Genomic DNA, 23,060 nt, shown 5'->3' with positions numbered 1-23,060 from the left:
ATAAATAATAAATAAATAAAATAAAATTAACAAGTAGCCCAGGGACAGAACGAATACGGATTTAAAAAAAGAAGAAGAATAGAATACAAATAAAACAGAACAAAACAATAAAATACTGAACAATATTAAGAGCGAATAAATGAATGTTGCGTTCAAGGTCATCCCGGGGAAACGGTATTTTCTGTGTTTATAAATCTCAACAAACAATGCACTATGATTGTATCACGAACATGATGCTGCTGACAACCGACGGTGTCTGGTGACCTGAAGGACACGGCGAGGCTGAACCCTGGGTGGGGCTGGCCACTCGTCTTCCTGCTGCGTGCACGTCAAACACAACTTATAGCACAGAAACACACACATCCCCGTTAAAACCCAGATCCGATGGTTGTGTTTTATAAAGCAGCTCGGCGCACAGAGAGCTACCACACAGAGACACACAGTCCCCGCAGTGATCGGAGCCCCGTGTGTGTCTGTGTGAGTGGGGATCGACATATAGTCAATGCATCGATCGTGTGACAGATGGGCCATTGTGTGGGAGCTACGACTCGACACTAAACATGACCTCCAGCGTCACACGTAGAGAGCGGAGCGTGCGGGTGGGAGTTGTCTGCTGGAAACGCATTGTTGTGTTGGGGGATGAACCGTCCGTAGAGCCGCTGCTGCTGCTGCTGCTATCCGGTCGACCGCGGCTAGCGAGTGGCTCTAGCCCCTGAATGGTCCGCGAAGCAGCCCGCCGTGCAGTGCCTCTCAGCGGGAACCCACAGGCACCACAAAGGCCCGGTTCTCTTTTCGCTAGCAGCGGTGAAGTCCCCCAGCTCCACCCGTTGGATGAGAACACTGTGTGCGGGTACAGAGCCACTTAGCAGGCCCGCTCCCCTCTGCTTTGTACGGCTGCTGGCTAGCTCCCCTCCTCCTCGGCTAGCAAAACTGTTCGTGCACCCGAGGTACGTGCTTTGGTTCATTTGCCCCTTTTACTTCACTGCTCGAACAAATGCTTCCACGAGTGACATGTTTAACTCCACACACTTGGTTCGACTTTACTAGCGGTCGCACAGGGAGAACTCTTATTTTTCTTTGACGCCATTTGCTCCGTCTGCGAAGGGGGAAGCTAGCGCCACTCGCTAGTCAGCAGGCTAGCTAATGTTTTTGTTAGCAATTGGGCCACTTTGGACTGCTAGGCGGGTCGTAGGAACAGAACAGGGGGCGATTGCACCTCTGCACCAAACGGGCAAGTGCGAACTCCTGCACGGTGTGATCCAGATAGCACGGGGTGGCCGCCTCCCACCGCGGTTAAATGCCCCAGACACCAGTGTGAGTCCAGGAGCTGGCTAACAACACCACAGCTCATCACAGAGTTATTCACCAGGGCTAGAGGCATCAATGGAAGTTGCCCCTTCCCTTTCCTCTCTTTGTCAGCTGAGTTTTAAACTATCATGCACTCAGATCACTTGTTGACAGTTTTTTTTTTATAGTTCGGTTCTATAGTAGAATCAGTTTCTGTCTTGTGTAAAGCTGATGTGTTATCATAGCAAAGGTACATTAAGCAAGCTACAATATGTTTTAGAGTATTTGTTATCTTACTGAAGGTTATGCATTGTATTTACAGTCTTTATTCATGATTCTGAGCCATGTTGTGCACACATTTATCACCTCATATTATATTTTGCGCTGTGCCAAGTGGAAGTCTATGTCTTTAGCAAATTGCCACCACACAAGACTGTATCTCTGTGTCTTTTGAGTTTCTTCACCCTCAAAGTGCAGCTACTCTTGTTTTATCCGGAGACCTTTTCAAACATTAACCTCAGAAAACAGGGTCCAGACGCTCTCTGGACTTTCTCACTTATTAAGAACGTGGCAGGAGCATGTCCATGTCAGATGCATTCACAATAATAGTAAAACCGAGGAGTGGTTTCTTGGTAGAGGATGCAGGAGGCAGGACATGATTTTTAAATGGCACTGTAGTAAGCCTAATGTTGTTGTTTACAGCTGGCGTCAGCCCTCATCACCAAAAGCCCTTGAATGTCCTGGTCTTTTCAAGTGGAGGCATCTTTGTCAGTGTCTTCTACGTTCACTGATACAGGCCACAATTTACAAGACCATGTGAACTGATTTGAGCACTAATGCTTGCAGTGTGAATTCAGTGTTTGAAATTACATCAGCACGCCCAGTTCTAAGGAGATTTTCCTGCTGCATTCACACATGGTCTTACTTAGATATTTCATAAGGGGGCTGGCAGGAATAGTGCTGACTCAGACATTTGTGTTCTCACACACAGCCCCTCTGGATAACCTCAGGTAAATGTCTGGAGCTCAGTGCGTGTCAATACTTGACCCCGGACAAAATACATGTATGCAGATTTCTAACTGTGCCGCTCCCCACTCTGTCTCCACAGCAACACGGAGCATCAGGATGAAGAAGAAAGCTCGGCAGCACCGGGTCGCGGTGCCGCAGAGGCCATCATCTCCCATCATGCCTTCCCCCAACAAGCAGATCCTGACTTACGCCCAGGCGCAACGCATAGTGGAGTTTGACATTGATGGCCGCCTCCATCGCCTCAGCGTCTATGACAGGCTGGACGTGATCTCGGATGAGGACCCCATGGCGCAGGAAATGATGGAGTGCACCAGTAATAAAGAGAATGCTGAGAAACCACAGCAAGTCCTCCTGAGGTCAGTTCGATTAAAAAACAACCAGGAGAAGAGAAACGCTGCACTGGGCATAACTAGTCAAGGAGAAGGGGCTGGGCAACAGGCCAGCGCCAATGTCGGCCCAAAGCTTCCCGAGCCAAAGTTCCGTGCAGTGGAATATAACCTTCCAGCAGTTCCTAAGCGTCCAGCCACGTTTTACAAATACATAGAGAAAACCGAGGAAGAGTTAGATGAGGAAACAGAGTATGACATGGATGAGGAAGATTACGCTTGGCTAGAGTTGGTGAATGAAAAACGGCGAAGCGAAGGAGCCAGCCAGGTCTCCCACAATGTCTTTGAGTTCCTTGTTGACCGCTTTGAGAAAGAGCTGCACCTGGAGAGCCTGGATCAAGGCTGTGAAAAGCAAGCCGCCATCGACGAGGACGCTGTCTGCTGCATCTGCATGGACGGCGAGTGTCACAACAGCAATGCTATTTTATTTTGTGATATGTGCAACGTTGCTGTGCACCAGGAATGTTACGGTGTGCCCTACATTCCCGAGGGCCAGTGGCTGTGCAGACACTGCCTCCAGTCTCCGACTCGGGCGGCAGACTGCATCCTTTGCCCCAACCAGGGTGGAGCGGTGAAAAAGACGGACGACGACCGCTGGGGCCACGTGGTGTGTGCCCTCTGGGTCCCGGAGGTCGGCTTCTCCAACACCACCTTCATCGAGCCCATCGACGGTGTCAGCCACATTCCTCCGGCCCGCTGGAAGCTCACCTGCTACCTCTGCAAGGAGAGAGGTGTCGGGGCGTGCATCCAGTGCCACAAAGCCAACTGTTACACTGCCTTCCATGTCAGTTGTGCCCAAAAGGCAGGCCTCTTCATGAAGATGGAACCCATCAAAGAGGTGACAGACACAGGGCAGCCTACGTTCTCTGTGAAGAAAACCGCCTACTGCGGAGCTCACACACCAAGTGGGTGTGTGAGGAGGCCGCTTACAATCTATGATGATGCCAAACCCAAAAATGGACTATGTAGGAAAATGGACAAAGGGAGAGCCGCTGGTAAAGGGCATTCAAAAGGAAAGAAAAAGAGTAAGAGTAAAAAGCCTGAGCCTGAAGTTGAAAGTGAAGCTGCAACGCCTGCTACTGTGCCTACATTTCCTGCTCACAGGTACACACAAGATTTAACTTGTTAATAATGGATGTGTTGTGTGTTGTATTTGGTTTGGTGTCCCATATGTCACTGGCTAATATTTGCTTTCCCCAGTGATCTCTTCACATGCATTTGCTCTGTGTCAACTGCTGTCTAAACTGTTTGGAGCTGTGACGTGTGATGTTTCTCTGAAAAATACAATCAAATGTAACCAGCCACAGATTCTGCGGTCGACTTCACTGATAAAACTCTGGCAGCAGCAAATAACATTGAGTGTTTGAGATTAGATGTGTGGCTCTGTCTCCCTGGTTCTGTCCCTCTAATACCCGTCTTCTTTACTCCTCCAGGTTACAAACAATTCTCAACCAGGTGTCAGTCCAGAAGAAGAAAGCTTTTGTGGAGCTGGTCCTAAATTACTGGACACTGAAGAGGCAATCTAGGAACGGGCTTCCTCTCCTGAGACGCCTCCAGACAAGCCTGCAGTCCCAGAAGAATGCACAACCGGTTTGTTCATCTGTCAGTCAACCCCGGAAGACTTTCAGTCTTCATTTTGCCTCTTTACCAAAGTACCAGTAGTTTGTAGAACTTGAAGCATGTTTATTGATCGTCCACTATCTTCACACATTTGGTCAAGCCTATGCAGAAGTTCTGTCAAGATATTTGATAAAGTATGTATAAATGCCTGTGTCTGCCTCAGTTGGCCATAAAGTATTATACGAGCTTTCTCTGAGGAAAAAATGTGTTTGCCCTGAAACATGTATATATTATGCAAGTAGTTTCGTGTTCCGTTCCATTCCTGAATGTGCGTTTCATTTTTATTTTAATGTCTTCTCCAGAAGCAGAATGAGGAGGAGAGCAGAACATTAAAAGACCAGTTAAAGGAATGGCACCGACTCAGACACGACCTGGAGAGGGCCCGGCTGCTGCTGGAGTTAATCCGCAAGCGGGAGAAGCTCAAGAGGGAAGAGGTAGAAGTGGATGCATGGATAGAGTCGACGGACTATGTTACTACTTGTCGGAGAAAATCCGCCTAATAAAAGAGTTTTCCTTTTGTGCTGTGTTGTAGATGAAGCTGCAGGAGACTCTCCTGGAGATGCAGCTCACTCCCTTCAGTATTTTGCTCAGAGCTCTGTTGGACCAGCTTCAAGCTAAAGACCAGGCCAAGATCTTCATCCAGCCAGTTGATCTTACTGAGGTGAATTAACCACAGAATTATTTTTCCTTTGCATTCCACAGATACTTCCATATTGCTGCTTACCAAGTTTCATATTTCAGAATATGTGTTTTTTTGTTTGTTACTGAAGCAAGTTGTACATCGGTATTGAGGTGCAGAATTCACAGTGTCCTCCTTGTAAATATCAAACCATTGAGCTTCTGGACGGACATAGCTGACTTTAAAGGTTTTATAATTCCAAAAGGAACTTTGTCCTTCTCTGTAGCTATTAAAAGTTACACCCGCATCACAGAGCTGCACCCAAACACATCACAGAGGTTATCACTGCCGGCTCCACGCCACAAGATCTGATCTTTGTGAGCCAGGATATCCACCCCCGCTCCGCTCAGTGTCGCAATGGAATGTGTAACATGAGACCGAGGTCTTACGGCAGAGGATGCCGGTTGTAAAACCCGTCGGATGTGTGGCGAGACAAGCCCGGCTAGCTCAGTCGGTAGAGCATGAGACTCTTAATCTCAGGGTCGTGGGTTCGAGCCCCACGTTGGGCGCTGTTCTTTTCTCTGAATTGGATCACGTTACTCTTAAAATCATAATTTGATTTGTTAGTTTTGCATCTGTAGAAATGTCTGTGGTTAATGATCCTAATGAAGTTCAAAACTTTTAATATTTTGCTAAAATATGGAATTGTATTGTTCTTATTGAATCTCTTAAGATGCAATTGTACAAGCTATAAAGGATTCATGCACAGACATGAAGGAATTTATATGCTTTACTACAATGTTTCCCAAATTTAGAGAAGTGGCCCATTGGTGGGCACTGGAGGTATTGCAGGTGGTTCTCAGCCTGGGCTATAAAAACTCTTCTTTCAGCAAATTCATTAAAATGTGCATTGTTTGTTTAAATATTTTAATTAAAAATACATTATAATATATATATCATAAGGTAGGATTTGTAATTATTTGATTTGATTATTTCAATCATTGATTAAGATTAATTTTAGAGATTAAGATGCATTTATTAGTCCCAAACACATGCACAGACATGCAAAGGCACACTCATGCAGGTAGGGAAATTTAACCTCTGCTTTTGACCCATCTGGTGTAGGAGACACAGAGCAGTGATAGGATTATTATTTCTTCTTCCATCATATTTGTATTCCGTCCACTTAGGTGCCCGACTACCTCGACCACATCAAGCACCCAATGGACTTCTCCACCATGCGGCAACGCATAGACGCCCAGGCCTACAGCAACTTTCAGCAGTTTGAAAGCGACTTCAATCTCATAGTGGAAAACTGCATGAAGTATAACTCAAAGGACACCTATTTCCATCGGGCCGCTGTTCGTCTCCGAGATCTGGGTGGGGCCCTGCTCAGAAAGGCGCGTCGTGATGTGGAGAAAATCGGCTTTGACGCGGAGAGCGGCATGCATCTAGCAGAGGCTCCGGAAATTAAAACATCAACATCCTTTTCCTGGGAGGACGGTAAGGGCAGCAATAAAGATGCATATCTCTGTGATACTTCCAGGGCAAGGAATATTCATTAGATGTGTTTAATGCTTTCCTTAGTGGACCGCCTACTTGTACCAGCCAATCGGGAGCACCTGCCTCTGGACAAGCAGCTGCAGCAGCTACTGGAGAAGTTTGACCTGACCTGTGGCATGAAGTCCAGCCCCTCCCGCAGCAAGCGAGTCAAGCTCCTCAAGAAGACCATCAACGACGTGCGCAACGAAATGAGCCTAAAAAGAGTCGTACCCTCCCACCGCCACCACTGCTCTTCCTCAACCACTCCCTCCACAGCCACATCCTCTTCATCGGCTCCCTCCCACCCAGAGACGGGGAGGCCTCAAGAAGAGAGACCGAAGTCCAACGGACATTTTCCAGATGATGACAGTAGGTTTGAATTCATTTTGTGGTTGACTCTGTGCTGGTCATCCAGCTTCCTTCTCTTTTAAAGAGAACCAGATGCCCTCAATATCCTGAAACGCATGTCAGAGATTAGCCCCCTACCCCAGACATGACCTCGTAAGAGCAAAACGGTCGAATAACATAATCATTCCTAAATGTGGATGAAACATGAGTGTTGTTGTCATTGTTGCTTTCAGCGCTCTAACTTTTGACTGGTTCCTGCCTCTGATTTGCTGCCCATATCTCCGACTTGTTTAGGGATTTGAAGAGAATGAAATGGGGATTAAATCAGATTATCAGGCTACTACATAGTGTAATTATTATAAATCCCTGCCCTGTTGTACAGAGGTGAGCATCTGCTCGTTGGGTAAATCTGCTAAAGTAAACAGTGCTGTTCTTGTTATTTATTCATTTATTCCCTAAAACCAGAAACAAGTGCGTAAAATCCATTATAAACATGTTTTAACCTAATTAACCCCATTTAATAGAAATAGGGTTATTAGTGCAAATATGATCTGTGATAGTCCAGCTGAAGTTTTTCAGTGACATTTGCACACTCCTAAGATTAAATTAAATTAATTGAAGCAAAATGCCAGCTATATGTAAACCATCAAACCATCCTGCTCACATTTGTAAACAAGGTCATAAGAAAGTGATTGTTCAGCTTCACCCGCTGCGTCAATGCAGACGCTTCCTCGAGCCTCAACCTGCAGCGCTCGCTGAGTTGCATTAAGTCGGCTGAAGACGGCATTAGAAGTAGCTAGTGGAGGGGAAAGAAAGAAGAAAGTCATTTTGTTCTCATTTTTTATTCATTAAAGTGCCTCAGTGTTATGCTAAACAGGCCCTAGTTTGACTTACATGACAAACCCGAAAGCCAAATGATGTGATGCCGTGTCAGCGTTTCTGCAAACACAAGGACTAGGTGGATGTTACAGCACAGCACTGTGGGTCATTCTTTGGTTTTTGTCACAGGCTTTTGTTGAACTTGTTATATTTTGTACTTTTTATGAACAGCTTTCTACTATTCTTCCAAAAATACTTCTGTAGTTTGTCTGTACGGTCAATGCTTTACCAAGAAACATCTGTCTGTAGATCATAAAACAACTTTGCAGCACTAATCTAAACCTAAGAAGAGTTGAACCTGCTGCTGAGGCCCCAGAGTCCCCTTATGAAACCACATTTTATTGATGTCTCTTCTCCTCCCTCACAGGTGACAAGTGTCTTCCTCCCAAACTGGAGCCTTCAGACTCCATACCCCCCCATATCCACTCAGACACAGACCCCGAGCCCCCCACCCTCAGACCAATCGACGACGGCCCAGATTGCGATGACAAGACTCTCTCCAAGCGAGTCAAGTTTGACGCACAGATCCCGGACCTACTCTCCTCCACACCACGCCTCAACGGCCACTCGCACGATGGCCTCCAAAACTCTTTGCTGGACGGAGACGTGAGCGTGGTGGCCACGTCGACTCTCGCCCAGCCCACACGGACAGTGAGCCGCCGGACAGCCGTGCTCTTCCGCAAGTCGAAGGCCGCCAGCTCCCACAAGCCCCAGCGGAGCAGAGACGAGGGGGGTGACCGCGTCAGCAGGAAAGATGTCCAGAGGGAGGAGGAGGAAGACGAAGATGGCGCGCAGCTGGGTTCCCAATCCTTCCTGTCTGTGGTCATACCCAGGCTGGAGACGCTGCTGCACGGCAAGAAGAGGAAGAGAAGCGGCAGCGGAGACAGCGAGGAGGAGGAGGAGGAGGGGGGAGAAGAGGGGGAGCATGAAGAGGACGGGGAGTCTCCCATGAAACGGCTCGACACTGGTAAGAAGTGAACAGAGAAAAATATCCTGCAAAAAGTTTCGGTCTGACCTTTCAGGTTCTCAAGCGTTTAAAGAATTGTCCCTACTTACACCTGCTTAAATCAGTTTTGCTTTACGGCCAACTGCTCAAACCGGATGTACAAATGTGCCACAGCGCCACAAACAAATTCCAAACTTCAGTAAATAACCACCTGTGGATACTTCCTCATCTGTTCTGAGTTTGACTGATCATCCTGTTGCACACACACACACACACACATATATATCAACATGTGGCTCAGGCTCATTGTTATATTTCTATAATTTGAAAGGAATTTACATAATATGCTGCTAGTGATTATTTATTGTTATTGTTGTATGTGTATGTATTCCCTTTTATATCATTAATTTCTATACTCGTACATTTCTGTATTTCTCTCTTATATTTCGACACGGTTTCATAAATCTTAAGGACTCGTATTGTAATTCAGTTGTGTCTGCAGCCGCACAGTGACGACCAAGACTCCTAGTGTTCTCCCCTGTGCGCCCTCAGGTCTGTCGAGTGGTTTCCTGGAGGTGGAGGAGGAGAAGGAGCTGGAGGAACCCAGTCGAACCAGCAGACCTGTGGAGCCACGAAGACGCTGTGCCTCCGAGTCCTCCCTCTCCTCGTGTAGCAGCTTGCCAGGAAGCACCAGGTAATCCATCAGATAAAGAGAAACAACTCCTGTCATCACTGAGGAATTGGCAGCAAAACACAAAGGAAGAAGCTGTGAATAGTTTACCACTGGCCCGGTCGATGCAGGTTGTTCACACGTACAGATTCAAACATTCACTTGGATCAGACCTGGGCTTTGCAGCTCCGCGCCTCCTGCTGAGCTCGACAGACTCCAAATGTGCCCAGCCTCACTGCAGGGCGGAATTTAGAAGAGGTGAATATCCTAGGATGCTGTGCAAGTGTAAACCAGGCAAGGCGGAAGTACAATCATCTGGATTCCAATGGAAGTGTATACACAGTTGTTTAATGCTGAACTCCACTGCGTGAACTTTAAACGAGTTTTAAAACTTTAAATAAATGAGGGAAAGTTGATGGCTGCAGGTCTCCATGTCTATAAGTAGTTAGCGAGACATAAAGACACTGTAAAAACAAATCTCCCCTGGTGTAGGTCTGTGAGGTTGTGGCAGAGAATTCAAGTAACCTACACAACACAACACACAGAAATACAGATTCACAAGAGGCCAGATCCAGTCAGCTGCTTTAAAGCTGTTCGTCCAACACTTTGCACACTCAGTCATGGCACCTGAAGTTTCCTTTCTGTACCTGACCTCTGTTCTGTGTGTTTGTCTTGTTCCCAGCACCATTCTCAGTCTTCCAAAATGTGGGAAGGGAAAACCTGCCTTGGTCCGGAGAAACACTGTGGACGATAAGAGCGAATTAATCGCCTGCATCGAAACCGGGAACTTTGCAAAGGCAGCACGCATCGCTGCTGGTAAGTTGTGTGAAAACAAACTACATGTATAGGGAGGGAGGGTTAACATTTTTAGATACAGATCTATTTTATTAAAAGAAATAAATATTATTATAAAGCTCAATAAAGTGTTTTCTTGTGAAATATTTCCATTTAATTGATGATGGAATTCTGTTCTTTATTGCTCCACACCGACAATTGAAAGATACCAGGGGTCGATAGTCAATAGTAAAGCGCTATAGACGGTTTTTAACATTCAATAAACATGTTTTACAAAGAGCCATCGAATGTTGTTATTAAGATATTTATTTCCTGCAGTTTCTTATTGCATTTCAGCCAAAATACACACAATGTGATAAGGATAATAATGATTAGTCAGTTATTGGATCAATCGAAAATTATTCTGCAAGTGTCTGAAACTTTTCATTTCAACCTACTCTGTGATGACAATGATGTTAATAAGAAGACAAATACAAATTTAAATAATGAATAGGCAAACAAGGCATTAGAGTGAATGGGAAAAGACAAGACAGAGACACTCTTTTTATCATTTGCAATTGTGCCGTTGTTTCTCTCCAAACCCTAACCTTTATATGAGATGTCAAGTTGACAGTAAAGAGGCAGCACAGTAAGGGGCGGTGTGTATCTCCAGATGTCAGCAGGTTCTGTAAATGTTAAAATGCCTCAAATACCAAGCAAACAACCGGAGAATTGGCTTTTTATTTCCTCTGGCTTCAATATGATTTTCCTCTTGAAAACACTTATTCGAATGAACTTGCGGACACCTGGTGTTCAGACAAGAACACAAAGCAGGGCTGGAAATTCAAAGCAACCACCAGCCAAATTCTCTTTTGGCTGGACTTTTTTGGCAGTGACCGGCGAGTCTCTGCACCTCGGCACGTAACCAGTCAGCATCTGGAGAGGCTCCCCTCATCTAAAGTCCACATTTGGCTGATTAAACGACACTAATGGCTGATAAATATCAATATCTGTCGGTCACCGCCGGCCGTACCGTGTGCTCCTGCACTTTAAAAGCATGGCTGTAGGAAATGTGTCTCTCTGTGCGTGTTTGAACCCACACTTAACTTTGTCTGGTGTTGTTCCCGCTTCCATAGAGGTTGGCAACAGCAATATCTGGATGCCCGCTAGTGCTGCAACCGTTACATTGGAACCCTTAAAGCTAGTTTGGGCCAAGTGTAGTGGATACCCTTCCTACCCCGCCTTGGTGAGTGCTCGTGGTCCTTTCACTCCGATGTTCTGTCGTCATCGCTTCTCTATGTGGGAGGTTGAAACCTGACTCTGGCTACGTTTACATGGACACTAATATTCAGACTGTTGACCTTATTCAGAATCAGACATAGTTTCCATTATGATGGTTACATGAGTTTCTATTCTATTCATATCCCTGTTTTCGGGAACCCACAGATTTGTTGAATGGGACAAAGACGACAAACAGCATCATCTTCAATTGTTACCTTGTCGTCTACGGTGGAGAAAACAAAACACTTCCACAACAGAACATCTCTGGCTTACTTCACTGAAAGGTCAAAGGGTCAAGCTGATGATGAGCACCCTTTGCTGGATCAGACGGCTTCAAGACCTTATATTTTCAATTCAAACAGATCATTAAATACGAAATTTCCCCCCAATGTTGGAATAAGTGTTAAAATTTCAAATAAAAGGTGACAGCCATGTCTGGTTAAAATGATACCGAACATATTCTAAATATGATTTCCATCATTACGTCCAACTTTATTTATCAACTTATTCCTCCAGTTTTAAAACTCAAACCTTAAATTTTTATATACGATCATTTATATTTTTTTGTACACCATTTTGCCATTTCCTTATTTTCTAATTTTGCAAAAATCGTTAACTCCTTTTTATTGTTCAATTTTGCTCAAAACCAGTTCATGCGTCTTCAAGCAGTTGGTAAACTGTTGATGTCGTTGCCCTGAAAACCCCAATAGGTTATACTGCAATTAATACGTATACATGTTTACGTAATTTCACTAATGTCCAATTACCACATATGTCTTGATTTGATATTATTTACCCTGAGTATGACCTTATTCATCGAGTTAATCAGGAAATGCTGTTTATATCAGAATGGGGGTGTCCATGTAAACATAGTTAGACTCACAGGATGAAGAAACAGCTTTTCTTTAACGCCACTGAAAATGTTCTGTCTTTCCTCTAGGTGGCAGCGTTTCATTGTTAACCAGTTTAATTTGACCTTTTATGAAAGGAAAATTGAGTAAAGAATGTTACTGCCACAAGCTGGTTGCATGCGCGTGTGTGTGTGTGTGTGTGTGTGTATTAAGTCGTCTTTATTGTATACTAGAGTGATTCTTTGTGTTTGCATTCACGAGGGAGTGTGTCTTACCCCCCCCACGACTCCCCCTGCTGTGTGTAGATCATCGACCCCCACATGCCGCGAGTGGGCTGCCAGCACAACGGGGTGTCCATCCCCATGCCCCCCATGGACGTGCTCCGCGTCGGCGAGCAGATGCAGTACAAAGCCGAAGAGAAACTCTACCTCGTCCTCTTCTTCGACAACAAGCGCAGCTGGTGAGTGTCGCTCTCTCCCTCTCTCTCAGAAGAGGTTTTTAACCAGGGTAGACCCACCAACCCGCCTGTCACCCCATCATGTGCTCGGAGGTGAAAGGTCAAAGTCACAGTGACCTCATGCTACTGTGAAAGTGATCTTGAACAACGCAGAGAGAAATCTCTACAGGTAGTTCAAGCTCAGCAGCTGAATCACATTCCCATTCTTGTACTCCTGGTATTCTTGAAACCACTGTAATTACTCTCTATATCCTTTCTTTCTATTTCCTGCCCTCAGTTAATCTCTGCCATTAAACCGCATGCTACTCTCATATTCAATGATTACGGTAATAGACTATTATAGTCGGGTACCAGGTAGTCTCATCCACATCTACACAGCATCCCTGAAATAACCAGATGTTGGTGCATCCTTATAATGATTTGTGTTCATGTACGCTGCTTTCAGACCAGCGCTGGAGTCTGTGTGTGAGAACTCAAATGTCTGAGTCCGTTGTTCTGGTAACTTTACCTCTCAGGCCCCTCGTGAGAGGTCTGAGGGAGCCCATGTGAGAATACAGCAATGACAAAAAAACTAATTTCAAATACTTGCTGCATAATTTAAGAAGCAGTAATTCAGTAATTGTGTTGGTTTCAGGTAAAGCTGAGGCTTAAAAGGTAGTTCCCCTGTGTGACAACATATATGTCGATTATGCATAGACATGAACTTCATTTTGTAGGCATTTTACTTAAAATAAAATCCAAATGACAAAATGTGAAAAGTAGAAGATACAGTCAAGATAAAAGCAGTAAAACTTATGTATGAACCACATTGGTGAAAAATAAAAACAAAATGCCAGATTCCTTATAAATAAGCCCTCTTGTGAAATAGGAGTGATTTTAAAACTTGACATGGACTTTGTTTAGTTATTTTAATCCACAAATAAAATAGTGATTCTTCTCAATTGATGAGGAACACATTTGACTTTAGCTGCTGCCCAGGTGATTAAAAGTGGATGCTTGTCCCCCCCCCCCTCAGGCAGTGGCTTCCCAGATCCAAGATGGTTCCTCTGGGGATGGACAAGACCATCGACAAGATCAAAATGATGGAGGGACGCACGTCCAGCATCCGCAAGGCGGTCCAGATCGCCTACAGCCGCGCCATGAACCACCTGAGCATCGTGCAGGACGAGCCAGTCAGCGACCTCAGCGACGTGGACTGATGACGCTAGCTTGGCCTGCCTCACCCTCACACACACACACACACACATGCAAACTTGTACCTCTCCTCTACCAAATACCCTCCTCTCCTCTCCTCTCTCTCTCTGTCTCTCTCTCTCTCTGTCTCTGCAGGAGACTCAAATGTTTACTGGGCACCTGCTTTAACAGTCGGGGGCTGCTCCTCCATTCCTTCTCGTACACACTCCCCCTACCATGTGCCGATGGGATACGGCTGCTGCTGAAATGAATGTGTCTATCTGTCCTCTCCACCTCCAGGCTTGTAGCTGCGCTCAGAGACTGCTCCCCCCCCCCCCTTTTTTTATTTTGTCACTCCCACCATCACTCCACCAATCATGTCACTGTCATTTTCATTTATCACTTCGGGGCATAAAAACACCGTAGTGATTGATTCCGTACATTTCTGATGTGTCCAGGGTATCATGACTTGCTGGTGAGACAAACCGTTAACCACCGGCTGTGGTATTTTTGGCTCCTGCTGATTCATTTTTCAACTTGGGCTACATCCACACTCCCACGCTGTTGTTTGAAAACGCCTTCTCTGCCACGGATACGCCTGGGGTCGCTGTTGAAACCCATTTTTTGTTTCCTGACAGGTGGAAACACAGATGTTTGGAAACGATGGTGTAAACACTCAGCCGCTCACTGATTGGGTCTTTTCGATCAGGATTTAGCCTTTGCTGATTCGTCGGGCTCACGTGACCCCCCCCCCCCGTATAAAACAATCCGCCTCAGCGTCGGCTACCAGTCCGGAACGCCAGATGGATTAATCACTGACAAGCATTGCTGACCCTGTCGTCTTTGCCAACAGCTGTTTTACATTGAAGGTATACACCTGCTTACATGTGGAGGAGACGAGCTGTTGTTTGATCTGTGAACACTTCACAGACGGGAATTCAAACTGATACGGAGCCAAAACGCGCGTGGACAGAGATCGTTTGAGTTCGGAAACGCTGCTTTCAAAGGAAAGCGTGGCAGAGTGGTTGTAGCCTCGGTCCGTTATTTCATGGTTTTCGTTACGAGTTTCATACAAAAAAACGAAGCATCTAGTAGCTGATAAAGCAGCTAAAGTGGATTCAAATCAAATCATGTACATTTCCTGCCTTCACGAAGGCCCTGCAGTGGTGTTAAATCATCTGTATCCAAAGCTCATGTTTATGTTTAACATTTACGTACTGACGTCATCTCCATTTACAGAATCTCTTCCTTTTGTATTTAAACTGTAAATAACATGTACAGTTGCCTGATACTAACTTATTTTGTAGTTTTGACAGAAATGGGTACTGTACAGGAGTTTTTCTTAGTATTTATACTTGATTCATTCTCGGTGACGAGGGCTGTTTTTGCCAACGCTGTGCGATCCAGACGAATAAGAAGCCTTGGTATTAGGGAGATTAGGGCTAAAATGTCATGCTCCTGAAACGTATGAAAGAATTCCCTTCATTTTTTTAACTTATTGAAGTTTATAAGCATAAGCTTCCATTTGGCATTAATCCTCTTTTTGTATAAAAAAATAGTTTTAGTACATTTTTGTTCATATATATATATATTTATATCATTTTTGAATACATGGTAAAAAAACAGTATGTGAAGCTCATACAGGCAGTCTGATGTGGACACAGAACGTATAATGTTCTCAAGAAACCAAAAATGTTGCTACCCAGTTGTTTTTGTTTTGCCAATTCTTTTTCCTGTGTGACGTGTGAAGTTGTTGCCAAAAAAAAAGTGTATTTTTTACGTGCTGATACATTTGACTGTCACTTGGTTTTTGCTGTATACGTAGGGGAGATGCTGCCTGCGTTAACTTATTGTAAAGTACTTGCATTACTTTATATTCCGAGGAGAGAATTGAAGACTTGATTGTGGTAAAGTGGCACATTTTATGGCGGCTACTTGCCTTCTTTTTAAGTAACCCCCTGTTTTTTCTAACCTTTTTTTTTGTAGTTGCAGACTGAAAGACTTTTTTCATTTTATACTATTGCCTATTTCTTTTTCTGGGTAGCATTTGGGTAGTTTTGGTATATTTCATTTTGTACTTAAACTAGTTGTTTTTTTCAGGTCATACTGAAATATCGCTGGGACTGTTTTTTTTGTAGCAAAGCAAAAAATAAACTTACAAATAAGAACATGTACCCTCTTCTCCTTTTCTTGCATCGTGAATTATTCATGTTCATCTCTGTTGTTCAAATAAATGTTTCAGGCATCCGCAAACTCACGACACAATCAAATAACTAAAGAAAACTAATTTCAAAAAAAGCCAAATTTGAATTTATTATTAGATCAATTGTTCTTGAGTCTTATCTGGTGAACGAGAGAGAGACTTGGGACTGTTTGTCCTTCATGCTTGGCGGAGGAAGGACACTAATTCAACCCACCACTTGCCATATGGCACAGGACCATGCTCATCTACTCCGCTGATGATTGTCCACTTACATTGCAAATGGTGTGCTATAGACTGCCAGCTACATAATGTGGGGGGTTAGTTGATGAACTGTGACGGAACACATACAAAACATGATCTTTACAGGCTGCAGCTCACTTTGCATGTGCGCAGACCACTAGGGGGCACAACTACAGCTATAATAATAAAAACACAATAAGAAGTTATTGTTTTAAATCACTCCCCTGTTTGTAATTCTCTGAAATGACAAATCAAGTCTGCCAGTTGGATTCCCGTGATTACTAGTGAACCCATAGGGAGGATGATACATTATTGAAGCCTATAGCTTCAAGAGATTTTGAAATTACATCATTAGTTTCCCTCCCTCAGTTCCCACTTTCGCTTTTACTGCTTTTCAGGAGATAATCCAGCACTGACATGGTAACTGTAATCTTTTCCTTCGCTGAAAAGGCTTTAACCAACACAATACAACAATATTTGTATAGCACATTTCCACAACAAGGCATCATGAAAAGCGACAAGGCGATACAAAAAAAGAAGCATTGAATAGGAGTTAAAGAATACAAATAAAAAGATAAAATATTAGAGTAATTAATGGAACTGAATTAGGTTTTCAAAGGGGAAATGTTGAGTGAATCTAAGAAAGCTGAACACGTGTGACACCTCTGTTTTAAAATACTGAAATGTAACCAGGTAAACAAATACAACTGAGTAAGTACAATATTATCCAATGAAATGTAGTGGAATGTAAAGCTTAAAAAATCCAGGTTGAAGCAAAGCTGAAGTCCTTCTCCCTACCCTGGTCCCTGAATCCAATAGGATCGATTTTTTAAACACCTAACAGCTACACTGCAGATCGTTGGATTCTGAACTGTATGAACAGCTCCAGGGACTGAAACAAACTGCTGAAACAATGTGAACAGCTGGAAACACACCTTCTTCCTCTCTGAGAACAAACAGCCTTGTGTTTGACTAGATTATTTAAATGTCGATGATCCTGTTTATAGGTTGTATCCTTTTTTTCCCCCTTCTTGTTTTTACCACAGCTTTAGTTTTTTTTATCACTGTATATCTTTTATCTTACTTGTTTCTTATAACAAAACGTCCATGTCCTATTGTTTTGTGAACCTCTCAGTGCTTTTATGTATTTAATGCTTTTACTTTATTTAATTTTTTTTCCTTTCATATAGGTAGAGGTACCTCATAACCCACTTATAATAGAAACCTTCCAATCTGAATTGTTGGCTTATTTTTTTAATTATTTGTATCTATACAGGCACTGATAGTTATACCGAAACACATATTTCTAGAATTGATTTTTTCTGGAACTGTTTATTTATTTTCATTTTTTATCATTTATTATAAGTCTGTGCTTTTTGCTATTCATTATAATTATTATTATTAGCAATAATAGAAGTGCTAGTGGTAGTAAAATTAAGCTACAAGTTTGGTATCAGCTTGTCACATGGAGTCGGCTATTTGTGGTCCGTCCACAGGGGGGCGCTGTGGTTCCACATAGAACCTTTCTCCGTGTATTCAGGAAGTGATGCAGAGACTGAGCCCACCTGACGCCACGCGCTCCGGTGCTCTCAGGTAAACATCAGTATTCAGCTTCCATCGCTGTGGATGCACCCAATGTCAATTAATGCTAAATCAAACATGGCCGCCTCTTGGCTCCTCTCGCCTGCAGCTCAGCTCAAAGTGTCCTCGTGTCAATCACTCACCCATTGTCTCCGTCTGTCCCGCCGCCATGTTCTTCTTCTGTGTCCCTCACACTGAATTCAACTCCCATTCATGTTACAAGTATATACTTATCATTTCAAAAGTTATGAGTTTATTACAAGTATAAAGTTGAAGTAACATGAGGAGGAGAAAGGTAAATATTACAAGAAGAAATTCATACTTTAACGAGCAAGAAAATCATAATTTAGAGATGATATTACGGGTTAAATGTACAACTTTCTTTCATAATATTGCAATATTAAGATTGTATCCTTGTAAATGTATACATCAAAATTCTTACAATATTAACACTTTGTTCTTGTTAATTAACATCTTCATTGCCTTTAAGTGGCCCTAATACTCATAGATAACCACTGAGATAACCATCGTAGATAGCCACTGAGATATCCATTGTAGATAGCGGTATAAAAGCATAAAACATATAAAGGGGGTACCAAGTGAGGAACCTGGAGAGAAGGGATTCAAACAAGGTGAAAGTTGAAGCCGCTCTCTCACACTTGTGGCGAAAACTCTGTGGGCTCACTCAAATGCGGGGTTAAGAGACCGAGCGGGGGAACGTCTCCGATGCAAATGTGACTGAAAACTGTTGAAATATGCATCGTACCCGAGCCAATCGGGCCTCTGTCACTTCCAGCCACTTACAGTCGGAGAGGTAAAGCAGGTTTTATGGGGACTAAATGAGCTTGTAATGGGCCCTGTGATATAGGAAGCCACCTTCAAGCCGGGCTGAAAGACATCTCCCATCTTCATAAACAATTGCGGCTAATGTAGTCTCCCGCAAACACGCGGCAGCGAGAGACGCCGTCCCCGTCTCCCCTCTATTGTCTGTCTGTCTTCAGCAGATACTAATTGTGCGGGGAGGTAAACACCGCAGTCAAGTGGAGAGGACGGCGAGTCAAGCGTGAATATCAATCTCCCCACATCAGTGTCATCAGATGACTTTGACTGAGTTGAGACGGGCTCATTAGAGGGGTGCGGCAGCCCTGGGGGGGGGGGGGGGGGGGCTAACATCCTGGTGCACGGCTCTGGAGTTGTGGAGGCCCCAGTGAACACTCAGTGAACAGGTGAATGTGTCTGTGTGTGTGTGTGTGTTTGTCTGAACGCACCACAGAACTTGCAGGAAGGGTGCGTTATGGGTCAGACAAGAACCCACTACATTTTGGTGCAGATATGGATCACAGGGCGGATCCAGGATTTTTCCTTTAAAGTTGCAGTGTGTAGAATTCTAGTGACATCTAGTGGTGAAGTTGCATGTGGCAGCTGAACACCCCTCACCTCATCCTCCCCTTCCAAACATGAAAGAGAACCTGTGGTAACCTTACATTTTTCTATCAGGACAGATCTAAACAGGGCCCCAGTGTGTGTGTGTGTGTGTGTGTGTGTGTGTGTGTGTGTGTGTGTGTGTGTGTTTGTCTGAACGCACCACAGAACTTGCAGGAAGGGTGCGTTATGGGTCAGACAAGAACCCACTACATTTTGGTGCAGATATGGATCACAGGGCGGATCCAGGATTTTTCCTTTAAAGTTGCAGTGTGTAGAATTCTAGTGACATCTAGTGGTGAAGTTGCATGTGGCAGCTGAACACCCCTCACCTCATCCTCCCCTTACAAACATGAAAGAGAACCTGTGGTAACCTTACATTTTTCTATCAGGACAGATCTAAACAGGGCCCCAGTGTGTGTGTGTGTGTGTGTGTGTGTGTGTGTGTGTGTGTGTGTGTGTGTGTAGGTGTGTGTGACACTGAGCCACGGATGTGTAATCCAGCCCTCCTCCCCTGCACAGAGGTGTCACCAGGGTTCATGGAGGAAATGTCAAGCTCCCACACAGATAATAAAAAAAAAAATTCCCCTGTATGTTTGCGGTCTTCTCACACACACACACACACACACACATGGAACCGCACCAGTTCATGGCTGTAAATGTGCGCTCACATATTCCTTATTCATACATGTGATCATTAAGAACTCATGCCACCCTTGGTTCTCTGGCTTCCACGTCAGGCGCTGACAGCGAGGAATACCTGAGTCTGCATACTGTTGTCAGACCTGGCAACTAATTCCTGATAACGTTTCCTCCACCTTCAAGATTTTGGTGATAAGTTAGAAAAAAAGTAGTAAAAAAGCTTATTCTCTTAGTTTGTTTTCTGTATTCTTGACTTTTTCTCTCCAGGCAAATTCTATGAACCGTAAAAAGTAAAGCAAAATCAACATGGACTTCATAACAGTAAGCTAGCTGGCCTTTTAAGGTTTATTCTGTACTCTGCATTATTTACTATCCAATGATTGGGGAAGTGTAAGTAATTCAGATATTCCTTCATATCTGTTGCACTTAAAGTTGCAGTGTGCAGACTTTAGTCCATCTAGTGGTGAAGTTGCATGTGGCAGCTGAACACCCCTCACCTCATCCTCCCCTTCCAATAATGAAAGAGAACTTGTGGTAACCTTAAGTTTTCATAAAAAACTCAAAAGGGTGTTTAGTTGGGCCAGCCTGGGGCTACGACAAGAAACATGGCGTCCTCCATAGAAAGCCCCCCCCCCCCGATATTTATTTATAAAGTATTTCAATATAAAGGGCACATTCTAGGGTCAATAAAACAATGATTTGTATGATTTAGATGAAACACACTGATGAAAACATCACTAGGATTATTTTATATTAAATTGTCTGTCATTATCCCTTTCACATAAATCTTACACACTGGACCTTTAACATAGGACTTTACATGTATTATGGTCTGAAAAAGTCTTTGATTGAAGTTTTTCAGATCTGCAGAAACTCTTTAAAAAAAAAACATGAAATACACATAGTACAGGGAGGAACCTTTGATGTAACTCTGTGGTTAACTTTGTTTCGTGCATTTTACATCCGTTTCCTCTGAATTCAGCCCAAAGTTCGGATCTCTCAAACGAGACTTGAGTTGGCTCTGACCGACCAGTGGAGCTGCGGGGCCGCAGGGCTTCAACAGGTTTTCACCTTGAGTTTAAAACAAAATAAATAAAATAATATGGTTCCCTACAAGCACCAAAACTCCTCAAAATGCAGCAGAGACTGGTCTTATTTGTGCCTGAAAGTTTGGAGCGGTGTGAGGTGACTCGAAAGGGAAACACACTCTGAACCCTGCCCCGCTCCTCCTGCATTAAACATCACGCAACCCATCCACTTTCCATTTCGGAACATGCACAAACATATTATCCTCCACTACTCTTCTTTCTCCCTCTCCCTCGCTCTGCCTCTCTCTCTCTCTCTCTGTCTCTCGGCGGGTCCCTGATAGGCGCGATCTCCAGTGGCCATGTTCAAAACACTAGGCCAGAATAGCACAGGCCCTGGGTAGATAAATATTTATGGGGTGCGTTTACTTCTTACCACAGAGGAGAAGTCGAAATAGTGTGTTTCCAAGGTGAGGAAAACAAACAACTTCAAAGGAATTTAAATGCGCCTCATGTAAATTTCTCTCCCACAGTCACATGTTTCTGCGGAGATTATCGTTAGATTGTTAGTGAAGGATTCACGCCCGGGCGCCAGATGACCTGATTATTGTCTGTTTGCGGAAACGAGGAGCCCAGAGGCATCGGTGAACGGAGTAGATGAAGTTAATTAAAGCGTGTGTACACAAGTGTGCGTGTGTGTGTTTGTGTCGTGTGTGTGTGTGTGTGTGTGCGCTGTACATTCCCAGTCACGGGGTTCTCCTCTCTGCCATTAACCCGTGGCTTTTAGGCGGCAATCAAACTCGCCTGAGCTGCATTATTCATTGATCAGGGTGGACTGTGATCAAAAAGCACTGATGGGTGAGATGAAAAGATGGGATCTGCATGGGTGAAACCAAACGGGGGGGGGGGGGGGGGGGGGGGGGGGGTGGGGGCGACATCATCACCGGTCCCTCGGGATGTCATTTATTTACCGCTAATCTGTAACAAACTACGCAGGCTTCCATCGCGGCTGCGGCGCTACACCTGTGATCTAATGGCGACCGTTAAATGTGTGTGTGCAGCGTCTCGGTGGATTCCCGCTCGCTGAGTTGACTCGTGGACCGCCCCTCGTCACGTTTGCCCCCATCAAACGCAGCCAGGCGATGGTCTACATTCAGCTGGCTGGTGATGCCTGTGTGTGTGCGTTTGTGTGCATGTGAGTGTGTGTCGGGGGTTGGTTGGTAATGGGGGGGGGGGGGGGGGGATCAGCAGGACTCGGAGCGCAGCCCTTTGATGTGAAAGATAATTACCTGTGTAGTCAGGATAATTAGCAAAAAGTCCAGAGTGAAAGTAAATACGCTAACTGTCACTTTCACTGTAGCCTGAATGAACTCAAGCTGCGAGCCAAACAACTCGTGCTTTTCCTTTTTAGAGGAAAGATTTAGGACGTGCAACTGGGCCCAGTTTTAAAATGCATGTGTATACTGTTTGTAAACGTGTGTCTGTAAATGCAAAATCACATCTGCATCCTGCTCTGCTGGAGGCTAAGTAGAGCAGCTGGCTACCACTATATTAAAGGAGTATAACGCCTGTTTGCAATCTTCAGTATTTTACAGGAGAATTTGTTCCTGTTAGTATCGTATGGCAGGTGTATGTATTGCTTATTGGTATATGTGTTGATAAGGCTGATAAGTAATGCGGAATTGCAATAAAGAAATGTAAAGCTAGGTTGAGGTAACAGTGTTTGCAAGAATTATCAAGACCCACAAAGTTTTAGGCCCAATCCCATTTCTCCCCTTAGCCCTTTGCCTTCGCTTTGCCCGTGTAGGGGTGAGCTGTCCCACTACCTGTTGGGATGGAGGGGTGGGGCTAAGGCGTAGGGCTTTATACCCCTCTGAATGGCGTTTTTTCCGACCATCACTTCGAAGGTAGAGATCTTATTTTAGTCAGATCTCTAACTTGTGTTTTGCTCTGCTGCTGCATTGTATAAGCTCTGTAGGGCTTCTTTCCAGTCGTTCACTCGTGCTTGGTCCATAAAATTGTTATCATCCATGCAGATAGTCAGACCTCATAGTTTTTGCTGCAGTTTGGGTGTGTGTTTGTATA

General features: G+C 44.4%; 1 protein-coding gene and 1 non-coding gene across 3 annotated transcripts; both read left to right on the top strand.

Annotated features, from left to right (window-relative positions):
* The first annotated feature begins 305 nt into the window (after positions 1–305).
* brd1a (bromodomain containing 1a) lies at positions 306–16,036 on the top strand. 2 transcript variants are annotated; one of them, XM_062383001.1, is made up of 13 exons: positions 306–947; positions 2,396–3,806; positions 4,136–4,292; positions 4,625–4,756; positions 4,855–4,983; positions 6,132–6,444; positions 6,529–6,852; positions 8,078–8,677; positions 9,209–9,350; positions 10,009–10,142; positions 11,237–11,346; positions 12,538–12,692; positions 13,705–16,036. In XM_062383001.1, the coding sequence occupies exons 2-13, from the start codon at positions 2,413–2,415 to the stop codon at positions 13,886–13,888; spliced, it is 3,774 nt and encodes a 1,257-aa protein (XP_062238985.1). In that variant the 5' UTR covers positions 306–947; positions 2,396–2,412; the 3' UTR covers positions 13,889–16,036. The 2 variants fall into 2 exon arrangements, with proteins under 2 accessions (XP_062238985.1, XP_062238984.1); XM_062383000.1 differs by having other exon boundaries at positions 4,136–4,304.
* Positions 5,438–5,510, top strand: trnak-cuu (transfer RNA lysine (anticodon CUU)). The gene has a single exon. It is a non-coding gene; the product is annotated as a tRNA-Lys (tRNA).
* Positions 16,037–23,060: the final 7,024 nt, after the last annotated feature.

The sequence above is a fragment of the Platichthys flesus genome, chromosome 23, assembly GCF_949316205.1.
Source record: "Platichthys flesus chromosome 23, fPlaFle2.1, whole genome shotgun sequence".
NCBI lineage: Eukaryota > Metazoa > Chordata > Actinopteri > Pleuronectiformes > Pleuronectidae > Platichthys > Platichthys flesus.
Note: the sequence above shows the minus strand (reverse complement) of the source record. Positions and strands in the feature narration are given on the sequence as shown.

Bases quoted from the DNA above. Each gene is read 5' to 3' on its own strand.
- brd1a (XM_062383000.1), top strand. From the start codon at position 2,413: ATGAAGAAGAAAGCTCGGCAGCACCGGGTCGCGGTGCCGCAGAGGCCA. The intron at 3,807-4,135 runs GTACACACAAGA...TTACTCCTCCAG, and splicing joins CCTACATTTCCTGCTCACAG to GTTACAAACAATTCTCAACC. The intron at 8,678-9,208 runs GTAAGAAGTGAA...GTGCGCCCTCAG, and splicing joins CATGAAACGGCTCGACACTG to GTCTGTCGAGTGGTTTCCTG.